General features: G+C 39.6%; 1 protein-coding gene across 1 annotated transcript in view; it reads right to left on the reverse strand.

The window, feature by feature from the left end:
• Abca13 (ATP binding cassette subfamily A member 13) overlaps nt 1-12,938 on the reverse strand; it is a 438,342-nt gene that overhangs the window by 255,878 nt on the left and 169,526 nt on the right. The window contains exons 32-35 of the mRNA XM_028777793.1: nt 10,806-10,920; nt 9,220-9,549; nt 6,485-6,554; nt 4,755-4,886 (exon numbers count right to left, since the gene is read on the reverse strand). Coding sequence (XP_028633626.1) covers nt 4,755-4,886; nt 6,485-6,554; nt 9,220-9,549; nt 10,806-10,920 — 647 coding nt within the window. The remainder of the gene's footprint in view (nt 1-4,754; nt 4,887-6,484; nt 6,555-9,219; nt 9,550-10,805; nt 10,921-12,938) is intronic.

A 12,938-nucleotide genomic window follows, 5' to 3' on the forward strand; every position in this document is an offset into this window, starting at 1 on the left:
TATATATATATATATATATAGTAAAAAGTACCATCATTAAATTTGCAGGTAAATGGATAGAACTAGAAAAAAAATCATCCCAAGCAAGGTAACTTGAATCCAAAAAAAACGAATATGGTATGTATTCACTTATAAGTGTATATTATCCATTAAGTAAGCTATAACTAAGCTATCATCTATAGACCCAGAAAGTTAGGTAAAATGAAGTTAGATGGGGATGCATGGATCTCTCTAGTAGGGATAAATAAAAAAGATTATAAGGAAAGTGTAGGGTGGGGAAGGAAGAATCAGTTAAGGGGAGAGATGAGACAGAAGAAGAAAGTGTGGGCACAGATGCAGAGGCTGCTGGTATTAGGGGTCATTGGGGGCGGGGCATATGGAAACTTGATGCCAAGGAAATTTCCTGGAATCTATAAAGGTGATCCTGATGAGAATTTCTAGTAATGGGGAATTTGGAGTCTCATTTGGTCATATCTTGTTGCCGGGCAGGGGCCTCCAATGATGCGACAGCATTGCATTCAACTGAGTTGTTGTTGGCCAGTGGGGTTCCGTGGAAAGCCCCAAATAACCTGGCTGTGGCTAAGTCACAAAGCTGATCTCTGCAAACTGAAAGCAAGGCCCCCTTACCAGGGACAACATTCACACAATTCATCAAACATGGAGAAGGGAAGCTGGTGACTATATAGAGACTTTACCACTCAGTTCTAGTGTTTTTGGTACAGGAAGACACTCTATAGGCTACCAAAAAAGAAAAGAGTATGCTAGGGCAGTAGTGGCACAGAACTTGAGAAGATAGCCAATCAGTGTCTGCTTTGACCTAAAGCCCACTCCACAAGAAGGAACCTATACCAGACATGGATACCAAAACCCAGAGACTAGATACCCCAGAGAACTAAGGTAAAAATCAAATACTATTGGTTTAAAAAAAAGTATCAATAAAGTGACTCCTAATTCTATTTGACTATACTCAGGCATCAGTGCCTTTCTTATCTAGTCTTCACCAGAAAGGCTTCCTCTGGCAGCAAATGGAAACAGATACAGAGACCCACAGCCAGAGGTTAAATGCGGGCGGGGGTTGTGGGGGAACTCTCCATCAAATCCCTCCCCCAAGAGCTCAGGAAATCTTATGGAGATTTAATAGCCAGGGGGTGTGGAGAACATTGGGAGAACAAGGCTTTTTGAATCAGCTAAATAAGGACTATACAAGCTCACCTAAAGTGAAGAGGCAAGCACAGGCCTATGTGGGACTGCACCAGGTCCTCTGTGTATATATCACATCTTTTAACTTAGTATTTTATATGGGACTCCTGGCTGAAAACAAGTGGGTCTCTGAAGTTTGTGCCTCCTCTTTATACTCCTTTCTTCCTGTTGGGTTGTTGTGTCCAACTTTGATATGATAGTTTTGCTTCGTCTTATGATATTTTGTCATATTTGGTGATTATCTCTTAGAAGCCTGTTATTTTATAATGAGACAGAAAGGAAATGGATCTGGAATGGAGGGACAGGCAGGAAAAGAAACTGGGAGACAAAGGATGAAGAGAAACTATAATCAGAATATATTGTATGAGAAAAAAATCTACTTTCAATAAAAGGAAAAAAAGAATAAGAAGAAGCAATCAGTATCATTGAGAATTTTAAATCTGGAAATATTCCCTCCATCAGGACACAGAATTGATAATCCAGTGGTTACCATGGTTGTACCTGTTGGCACCAGCCAAACTTTGTCATTTGAGCCTTCCAAGTGGTATTAGTTCTGAAGGAATGAGGGTGTCATAGACAGCATCTGAGGCTTGGCAGTATAAGAGGACAGGAGAGACCACTGGTGATGATGGGGCATTAGTGACAGTGAAAATACTAGAATTTAGGGTTTGTTGAGAGACTGAGACTTGGGCACTAGAGACTTGGGCACTAGAGAGACTGAAAAGAGTCTAAAAAAGACTATTGTAGAACATACAGAGCAGGCACAGTGGACATCCCAGCATTTTGGATATCCTAGTATCATAGGATGGTGCTAAGAACAGCAGCAACTATAGAGTAGAGCCAGCCTGAGCCTGTGAAGCAAGCTGTACATGCTATGGATGGCAGAGTCAGAGAAATGCTGCTTCCATAGCCCTTTGAAGCGCAGAGCATTCTGGGTGGGAACCAAGCACCAAAAACTGAATGCTTTATACGACTAGAGTCTGATTTTGCTTCGATTAGATTGTGTCATTGCTTTAGGTCTATCTTCTTGCATTAAGAAAGCATGTAACTTACTTTTGCTTTTCCAGGAGCTCACAGTTGAGGGACTTTATAATTTTAGAGAGACGTTTATCTCTTAAAGAGACTTTGGATATTTGAAAAACTGAACTTTTAAAGCATTTGAATTTTTAAAGACTATGGAACTTTTAAAAGTTGGGATGTTTTATATTATAATATTGATATTAGTATGAGACCCTGGGGATGAAAGAAAGGAAAGGAAAGTAGCTTAATATGTTATACAGCTTAATGAGTTTATTTAATAATGTTTATGTGTCAAGTTGACAAAAGACAACTTTTCTGATTAGGTTTTGTTAACTTGACTCAAATCTAGACATCTGAGAAGAGGGGGCCACAGTTGAGGAAATTCATCCATTAAGACTGGCCTATAATCAGGCCTGTGTGGCATTTTCTTAATTAATGATTGATGCAGAAGAGCCCTGCCCTTAGTGGGTAATGCCACCTCTAGGCTGTTGGCCCTGGGTACTGAATAAGCCTTGAGGAAAAACCAGTAAGCAGCATTCCTTTCTTGGCCTATAAGTCAGCTCCTGTCTCCAGGTTCCCACTCTGTTTGAGTTCTTCCCTCAAGGGTAGACTGTAATGTAGAAGTGTAAACTGAAGTAAACGTTTTCCTCCCTAAGTTGTTCTTGGTTATATTCTTATCACAGCAATAAAACCCTTAATGAAGACATCAGGATTCTTATACATTATGTTTTGACAGAGGGAAAGAAGTCAGAACATTCTTGGTCCTTGAACACTGTTTATCTCACCTCAGACTGATGTTACTGGACTAGGTGATTGTAGGCCTCTTTTCTTTGCCCTTGGAGTTCAAGACATCAGCCATTCTCTATCTAAACACAAGTTTCTTCTTCAGAATTTTGCATGTTGTCTGATGATCACTTGCTGGCCACATCCAGCTTGACTTCTGGGTACTCATCTTGATTGCCTTCAGTTCCAGCTAATATTGGCTCCTCTAAAGATTAGGGTCCTGTACCAACAGACCCTCAAAATTCATTCACCTTTTCATCTTTATTTTTGTTGATTCCTCTTTCTGTTTTAGGTACTCTTTTTTTGGTTGGTTGGTTGTTTTGTTTTGTTTTGTTTTAATAAAAAAGAGGATATCACTGTGTAGGTCAGGTTGGCCTTGAACTCCTGATCCACTACCTCTGCATCCTGAATGTTGGTATTACTTTGGTTTGTCACCATGTCTAGCTTGACTTGTTTCTTTTACAAAAATAATTTATATATTTTAGGATTTATTTTGAAGTGTGTGTATGTGTGCATGTGTCTGCATGAACATGTGCACATGAATGTAAGTGACCAAAGAGGACAAAGAAGAGGGTGTCAAGTCCCCTGGGTCGAGAGTCACAGGTGGTTATAGCCTGCCTGGCATAAGTGTGAGGGACTGAATTCATATCTTCTGCAGTAGCACCAAGTACTCTTAACCACAAAGCCATCTCTCCAGCCTCTCTACTCCTTTCTCTATGCTTATGACTGCATTCCCACTCTGGAAAGGAACATGACACTCTATCATAAGGATCATTATTATATTCCTCGGCCTCATCACTGACTGACTGCTTCTTATCCAGCTTCTTGCCAATTTTGGCCTTCTAGGTTCATTTTATTACTTTCTAATTTCATGCAATCCTAGTTTTTCCAAAATAAATTACCCGGTGAGTTTATACTGCCTGTCTATTATTGAGGCCCCATTTTCATATCTATGAAAATGTCTTTTCAATGACCTATGACTTTGATGCATGCTAGTCTTTAAGAATTCCATGAGTTTCCCAACTCTTAAATGGGGTTTTACAAGTAAAAGTATGATTTATTTTTCCACCTATCCCTCCATTTGCATGTTTGGAATCTCTATTTATAGTTTAAAATTTTTAGAGATCAATCCTTCTAGAATATATAGAGTCAGAGTCACAAGCAAATTCAACAATAAAATATAATACCATCCATATGTTAGTTCTAAAGAAATGATTTTCAAAATTACGCTGTAATTTTTCTGGTTTTTAGCCTGAACCAAAATGGTAACTGTATGTCTCTTGTTTTTGTTGAATCAGTAGAAAAATTAAATTAATTACTCCTATCTTGGCCCTCACTCCCTATAATGCGTGTCACCCGCAGCCTGCCTCCAGGTTGTGCTGGCTATATTAAAAAAAATAGCTTGAATCAGGAAGTGACTCCTAAGTGCAATCCCTTCTAGCACACTATTCTAACATCTACTTCCCTGTCTGGCTTCCTCAGGAATCTACAAATCTACATCCTGATTGACTGCCCCAGATGAGTTCTTGCCACATACTTTCCACAATCCCATCATTTACTCTCCGACCTTCCTAAAGAGGCCCTGAACTCTTTTGTCATGACCCCATGACCCTCCTCATGCCCACCTCTTTCATACACTTGTTCTTAGAAAATAGGGTTGTGCTATGTGGTCTACAGACCTACAGCCTGTTGAGAGCTGCTGATGGGTTCCAGTTTGTTTTTGTTGTCTTATGAAAATGAAGACTTCTTACCAGGGACCAAGTTGCTGAAATACCATCCACCCAAAAAATAAATGATCGAATCAAACAGAATCATCCAGCAGACCCAGCCAAATGTCATGCCCCCTGGCTCTGGAGCTTGGTACATGTTACCCCACTGGATCCCTGCCAGAAGAAAAAGGATAGAGTTACTTGGGCTTATTCTTTTACTGTAGGTTTGATGAGGGAGTTGACTAATTCTAGAAGAGTCTCATGTAAAACAAAAAGCAAGATGATACTAGCAATGCTCAGCTTCAAGGCCATCATTAGCTTGTATAGTCTCACCTTGGCTTCAGAGAAACCCATGAGCAACCATTAGCATCATGTCAATCTCCGACTTTCCAAAACTCTCTGAAAGCCATTAGTACCTAGTTTTATTGATTCAACTAAAGAACAATTTTATATTTATAAACAAAAGAATTGTTTAATAAAACTTTAAATAGTATAATACTCTGCTTTTGGAAAATGTATTAAATAATATATAAAGGTCTATGGAGGAAAAGAATCATTATTTCTTATTTTTGTGATTTATTTCTAGATTATAATATAAGTTGAAAACATTATTCCTCTTTCTATTGGCTGTGGCACTAAGTTAGACCCAGCTTTAAAAATTTTTAACCACAGTATACTTGTTATCATTTGAATCAAAAAAATCAATTAATTTAACTGTGTTTAATTTAATCTATTTTCTTCTATATCTTCTTGGTCCAGTTTTTACTTTGAAGATCAGTTGGAAGAAAATGGAGGGGAAAATATTTAAGACTAAAGGGTATTTTAACATACTTTATTGGACAAGTTGGATAAATCAGCACAAAGTACCTGGCTATGGAAATAACATCCAGTGTTAAGTTTTACCTATGGCTTATATTTTGCTTTAATTCCAAAACACATCCCAGAACAATATGAACATCTAAAACACATATGTTCTTACTTAACAATTTATGATAAAAATCTCAACATAAGTAAAAGGTGTTGTCAATCCAATACATCCTTAAATTATTTTAAGGGGCAGGAGATGTAACCCAGTTGGGAAATTCGCTTGTCTGGCATACATTGGACAGTAGATTCAGTCCTCTGCACTGTATAAACCAAATATGGTGGCATATGCCTGTAATCCTAGAACTTGGGAGATTCTGACAAGAGTATCCAGTATTCAAGGTCATGCTCAGCTACACAGAGAGTTCAAATCCAACCTCAGCTAGAGAACTTATTACAAAATAAAAAGTATTTAAGCTGTACATAGGCATAAATATGTATAGAAAGGGGAAGTAATAGTCATGACCTCTTCTTTGCTAATTAGACATAAGACCCTGGAACAATGAAGGTGGGAGTAGGAGAGATCGTAACATCTCCAAATAGACTTGTCTTAGTTCAACCACAGTCTAGCAGATGGAAGGCATATGCATACCACATTATTGCAAGAATCTGGAAGGTTAGTAGATTGAATGTGTACCATAGCAAGACCCATGCACTAGCCTGGATCTACCACTACATTTGGGTGGTATCTGAAGCAAGAGATGCTGATATGTGATTATTCTTGACTCTTCTCAGAACCATAATAACTAGGTAAGAGGAAGATTTCCATCAGCAAAACCAAATGCTAGGATCTCCTTCCAAATGTATCCCTTGGTAACAAGATTAACTCCTGGTTTAGTTGCTTGATAGCTACAGGTTTCCAACTCTGAATGACAGAAAGCTACTTTCTGAAGAGGTCATCCTCTTACCTTCCTCCTGTCCTTCCAGAAATGTGATGAAAAAGACTCCTTGTCCAAAGGCAGTAGTTGAAAGCAAGCACTGCCACAGTCGATGGAGGGAGGAGAAAACAGCCATTAATGTTTGATTGTGATCACTGAAAACCCACAACACCAAATTCTAAGAAGACACTTCCTAATTCAAAGGTTCTAAGGATACCATTGCTTCAGGCAATGACTTAAATATCTGAGGCAGAACGGATTAGCCGAGTGTCGGACCACTCTGAAAACCATGCTCACCGGCTTGTTTTTAACGTTCAAATGAATCATTTCTGTTCACTGCAGCACTCAAGGTGTCATAAAGTCAATGCACTGAATACAGAAACATGTAACACAAAACAGTGGGAAACGGAACAGAACAATTTACTATTTCTTACTATTGAATGTATGCCTTGGAGCACTCTGTGAGCAGACTGATGCAATGTCTACACACTTCTACACTAGAAAGGAAGTGTATTAAAGGAAGCTGTTAGTTTATGTTTAGTAGAAGAGGACTGATGTCAAAAAAGGAAACTCATTGAAAAAGCATCATACATTTAAAATACAATGTGCCCGAGTTAGAAGTCATCACTAGCCAGAAAGCATTTACATGTGCAAAATAAATGTTGCATGGATAGATGCCTGAGACTTAAGGGCTGAAATACAAGCACAAGTGAGAGCATTTGAATGTTCACTTGGCTCTTCACTTCTGCATATGTTCATAACTTTAAGGAGTTTATGAGCAGGAGACAGCAAGGGTCTCATTTGTATTAATTTTTCTAGGAATACCTGATTAATTCTAATATAAAGTTATTGCTTCTAAGTTGCTGCAGCTGGGATATAAGGTAATCAAGATGGTGAAAACATATCAGGGGAACAGATACAAATTGAATACAACAATTTATCCTATGTATGCATATCTGTATTAAGTATATTTGGCAAAAAAACAAAAAACAAAAAACAAAACAGAGTAGCCTGCCTATAATCCCTGCTACTTGGGAGCTGATGCAAGAAAGTTGCAACTTCAAACCCTATATGGGATACAGAGCAAGTTCAAGGCCAGCTGGAGTAACTTTAGAGAACTTTCTCAAAAGAAAAAAAGATTAAAAAAATAGTAGAGCATTCGTCAATTATGTTTCAGGGACTAGATTCAATTTCCAGTGCCAGAAGAAAGGCAACAAACACAATACTGAATTGTTACTTAATTGAAGTTGGAGAAATTAATTGGGCTGTCATGCATGCATTTGCTCTGAGGCTCTAGATAAGCACAGAAGGTATTCTCTAACTGGGGAATAAGTGACACACTCATCATTCAAGAATTCCATGATGAAAAGAGAATTTTTATAAAGCCTTTCTGGTATTTTTTGAGAATTTCATATGACTATTGTATCTACTTAATTTCCCCCAACCCCTCCCCCTTCAATTCTTCCTGTGTCCCACCAAGTCCCAAGTCCCTCTAAAATTCATGAACTCTTATTCAAGTGTTATTGCATGCATGCGTACACGAGTGTGCACACACATGTTCACAAATATACATAGATACAGCTTATTGAGTCTATTTAGTGTTGCTCATATGTATATGTTTAGAGCTGACTATTCGGGACCAGATTACCTACTAGAGACAACTTCTCTCCCTCTGCCAGCAGGCATTAACAGCTTGTCACTCTTCACCTAAGGGTGGCTAAGGGTGGAGCCTTGTGTGATTTTCTTCAACTACCTTCTCATGTCAATTTCAAGTATCATTTTTCATGTCTTGTTTAGGTGACCATCTTGTTGAGACTTCAAGGTACAGCTTCCCTGCCATACAGGGCACCATCTCAGAACAGACTGCCTGATCCTCTGCTTCTTATAATCTTCCCACCCCCTCTTGCCCAGTGTTTCCAAAACCTTAGATGTTGCCTTGTAGATGTCTCTACAAGGGACAGGGTACCATATGGTCTACTGTTTCCTACACTTTAACCAATTGTAGGTTTCTGAACACTTCTTAACAATCCAGGAACTCAAAATGTCCCTAAGCTCCTCTCAAAGTGATTCTTGTCATGCCTCCAAACAGACTGTTATTTTCAGGATATGGGCTGGCCCATTGGAAAAAGGGGTGCAAACTGGTAGATACAACTAATGCTCCATGAAAAACCTGAACTGATATTGATACATTTACCCTCTCTACACAAACTGATTTCCTACTATGTGTCAGGCACAGAGCCTGCTAGACAACAGTCAAGAAAGAATCTGTTGCTGTCTTCTGCATTTATTTTACACTGCAGACTTGAAAGCAGCCTCAGTCTTTTTCAGAGCATACATTTCCAATGGATGAGTGATTCTGACACTGCTAACGGAGAGATCTTTCCACTTAATGTGAGGTAACTCATGATGCTTCAAGAAAAAAATGCTTATTTTTAACTTCTAAAATAGCTTCAGAAATCTATTTCTTCCCATGCATGAAACAAAGAGAACCCAAAGTTATATGTTTTCTTGAGGAGGATGCTGACTTCCCAGAATCCTCAGAGAGATCCCATTACAGAAAACTGACAATTCTTAATGGCCTGCCACTATATCACTGCAAGTCAATGAACCACCACTGTAGTTCTGCATCTGTGGGCAGAATACCAAGTAGAGACCTCAGATGCTCCATATAAGTCAGAACAAGACAGACTGGCAAGCTAGGCATATGCCATGCTTAGAGGGCACCTATTGGCCTTACTTTGCATTTTTACAGAGCAGCCACTCACCAGCAGAGTCTGAAGAGCGAAACTGAGTTGGTTATGTAGGACCAACAAGACCACGTAGGGCAGGAAGCTAATCATGTACCCCAGAGTGGTACACAGGGCTGCTGTATTAGCTTGCTTGAAAAACACACTTAGAAAGTAGCTCAGCATGACAGCTGACACTCCAAAATCCAGCAAGTAAAGGAAAATGATGAAGGCATCACTGTGTGTGAAGATGCCACTCATCTTCAGAATGACAGCAAAAGCAGCACTGCTCAGAGTTAGAACGGCCATGTTCTCCAGGAACCAGGACAGGAAGTGAATGGCTGGATGCAGCCCCATCATCTGCATGTACTGTGAAAAGAAGGAGCCTGGGTTATCACTGTAGTGGACACTCAAGAAAAAAGAGATAAGGTGACAAGCAAGGGGAATACCAGTGGAAAAGTGAACCATTTGGTTTGCCAACCCAACCCTGGGAAAGGCAGTAAGAAAGTCGCTTCCTTCTACTGTAGTTCTCTCAAAGAGCTGACATCACAGCCATTCTCTATGTTCTTGGAGAGAAACCCGAAGCTAGTCAGGAAATAGTGTTACCTGTAACAATCATGGAGGAGAGAGGTATGAACAGATGTTTGAGATCATAGGCTTGGTTGACCACAGTTATGTTATGTTTTCTGTTTGTGTAGAATTGTTTTTATAGTCTTAGCATTTGTTATCCAGTTATTTGAGCAGGCTCTGTTCAGTAATGGCAAAGAATGATGAAGGAGGAAAATACTAAAGCAAACCCTATGACTGAGGTGGCCTTTACATGGCTACAGAATGCAGTTTACAAAATTATCTTGGTGAAATTAATTAGATTCATTTCTCCACTAACCTGCCATTTGTTCATATACCACATGGTGATAGTTTGGGAAATGGGCCTGGCTTCATGTAAAAGGAAGTTAAGGACCTCTGAGGTATGGTCTTTTGCTAGCTACTTAGGGGGTACATTAGAGAACCCAGCAATTGGCACCTCTGTCTCCAGGCCCCTGTGCCCAGGTATCAAACCCATGTAGGGGAGTAATAGAGCCACACTTGAGTAGATTGTTGTAAACAAGTAAGTGATGTGTACAGTAGTCCCTATACCACTGATCACGTAGTCCCTACATCTTAGTAACTGTTCAGTAATCAAACCATGCATCCCATTGACACCTGCCTTCACTCTTCAGTGAAGAACACCTTCACCAGATGCTCTTACAAACTCTCATTATTGAAAGCAGTTATCTGAAGTTTTCAAGTTTTAATAATACTGAGACAAAAAAATATTAGAATTCTTTGTATAGAATTAAAACTAGAAATCAGAGTGGAAAGTGATGATTTAGAAAAATCATCAATGAGCAAGTGTCTTTAATCTCATTCAGTTTGTCTCTATAAGAAATATCTATCACCTTTTGACAACCTTTCCAACTCCAATAGAAAACAATATTCTTAGGAGGGAGACTCAGCTAAAGCCTAGGAAGGAGTTTCACAAAGGGAAGGAAGAACAAAGAGAGAGAGAGAGCAGGTGATCTACTTGGAGGGCCACTCTCCAAATCCTCTCCTGTGCTCCCACAGACAATATCAAAGCCATTTACCTCTTCAATATGGATCTCTCGCTCATAAACCAGCTTCCGGACCATGCTGGCCACAGACACCATCCAAGTCAACATCATAATCAGTGGAAAAAAGAAGCCGACATTGTTCAGGAACCTGTCAGGTTATAATAAATTCAATCAGTATCCAAGGTCAAGTAAGGTCATGGGGCAACCCAGGTGAGTTGACTCAGGATCATGAATACAATAAGGTTTATGGATCTATCCGGTTTTGGTCAAGTTTATTTCACAAGTTACAAGTCACCCTCAGAAGCAGTACCTCAAAAGGCTTGTAACTAAGACACTGCAGCTGTAATTAGTGTCCTGGTTTACAAATGTGCAGATACACAAAGGGTATCATGCCAAAGGCATGGGACTCAAGGTGCCTCAGGTAGCCATTGCATGATCTGACACTTGATGTAAACAGAGTATGTCAGAGATATAAAATAGGCCATTGACTCATGATTATAATTCTTCCCATTTAATTGGGGCTATTATGCATCTTTAATGAGTGCTAACAATTGATTATAGATAATCTATTTTAAAAATATGTTTAAAATTGCCAAATTAATGTTTCTCACTCTATTTCCTCAACCTGTACTTTCCCATCTTCTTTAACTGGACTCCATTTGTAAAGCACATTGGGGACACTGATGACAGTTCTGTACCAAATCCAACAAAAATAGGTAAGTTTTCTCCCTTTGTGACATCTCATCTTTGCTTAAAATAGTGGTCACTCCTCTAATCTCTTGTTTCAGCTTCCAGAACAACTCCACCACTGCCAGATCACTTTTTAGATACCTTAACTAACAACTTCTCCTTTACCTGTCCTTTTATATGGGCATTTCCATTTGCACCATTGGGTGACTGCTAGGCCATCTATTTCCTCCCCCTAGGTGAGCTCTAAACAAGCAATGTAATCATATTCGAACAAAGACTCGATTAACACACAAGCAGTATCATTTCATATGCGGCACTTAAACTCCCTGCTATTAAAGACACCATCCTAGGGGACAAAGAGAGATAAAATAGGCACTAAGTAGAAGTCTGCCCATGAGGTCAGGTAGTAGTGATCAGTGGAAGAGGAAGCTGCAGTTTTGAGAAAGGACATCATTCAGACAGGGTTAAGGTGAGGCATCAATGGAGAAATACTTGAGCAAAGAGCATAGAAAGGATAGACATGAGTCACAGGGGAAATTCAAGAAGACATAAAAAAAACAAAAGTGCAAGGGACAGTGATGAGGACTGGCAAGGTGCTCGTGACTCAGGAGATGCTGTCAGAGCCCCAGCCTGGCCAGATGCTACATGGAAGTTTACACATCACAGTCCATTCTGAAGCTTAGTTAACAAAGCGAAGAATACATCAAAAAGTTTTAAGATCAAAAGAGGAGACAGAAAGAACACATTGAAACACAGAGGATGGAGCATAGGTAGAAAGGCCTCTGGAGAGAGAGTAGAAGACCACCGCAGATTTAAAACTATCTAGACATGAGGCAAAGGGACCACTGAAGATGTTGATGTTGGTCAGGTGGTGGTGTCACACATTTTATTCCCAGCACTCAAGAGGCAGAGGCAGATCTCTGCAAGTTCAAGACCACCCTGGTCTACAGTGAGTTCCAGGACAGCCAAGGCTATACAGAAAAACCCTGTCTCAAAAGAAAAAAACAGAACAAACAAACAAAAAATAAAAACAAAAAAGATGTTGACCTTCAGCATAAAAGTCTGCCAGGCTTCTGCCGTGTCGCCCTCCTAAACCTGACCCAGGCTTCTTCTTCAAAGTCCTGGACTTCTTGTGGAGCTTGCTCAGCACTAGTCATGTGCAAGCCAAAAGAGTCTTCATTCTTCACACAGAAAAATGTGGCCATAAGGGACAGGGCCTTTGCTCTTGACAAGTCACATTCTTGTTAAAAAAAAAAATGTTCAAATGAACATAAAAGAAATGAAATTCATCTCTGTTTCTATTCACGTGGCTACATAAAACAACTTCTCTAAGCTGCTGACATCATGAGGCATGTGACATTGTTATATTAGATTCAGTGATCTGAATGCTGAGCAGCAAGTGTGTACTGTGTGGCAACAGTTAGGGCACATGCAATGACACAGCATTTGGCTGCAGAGAACAGAGGACTTCAGATT

Source organism: Grammomys surdaster, unplaced genomic scaffold, assembly GCF_004785775.1.
Source record: "Grammomys surdaster isolate TR1022 unplaced genomic scaffold, NIH_TR_1.0 67, whole genome shotgun sequence".
In the NCBI taxonomy this organism is placed as follows: Eukaryota; Metazoa; Chordata; class Mammalia; order Rodentia; family Muridae; genus Grammomys; species Grammomys surdaster.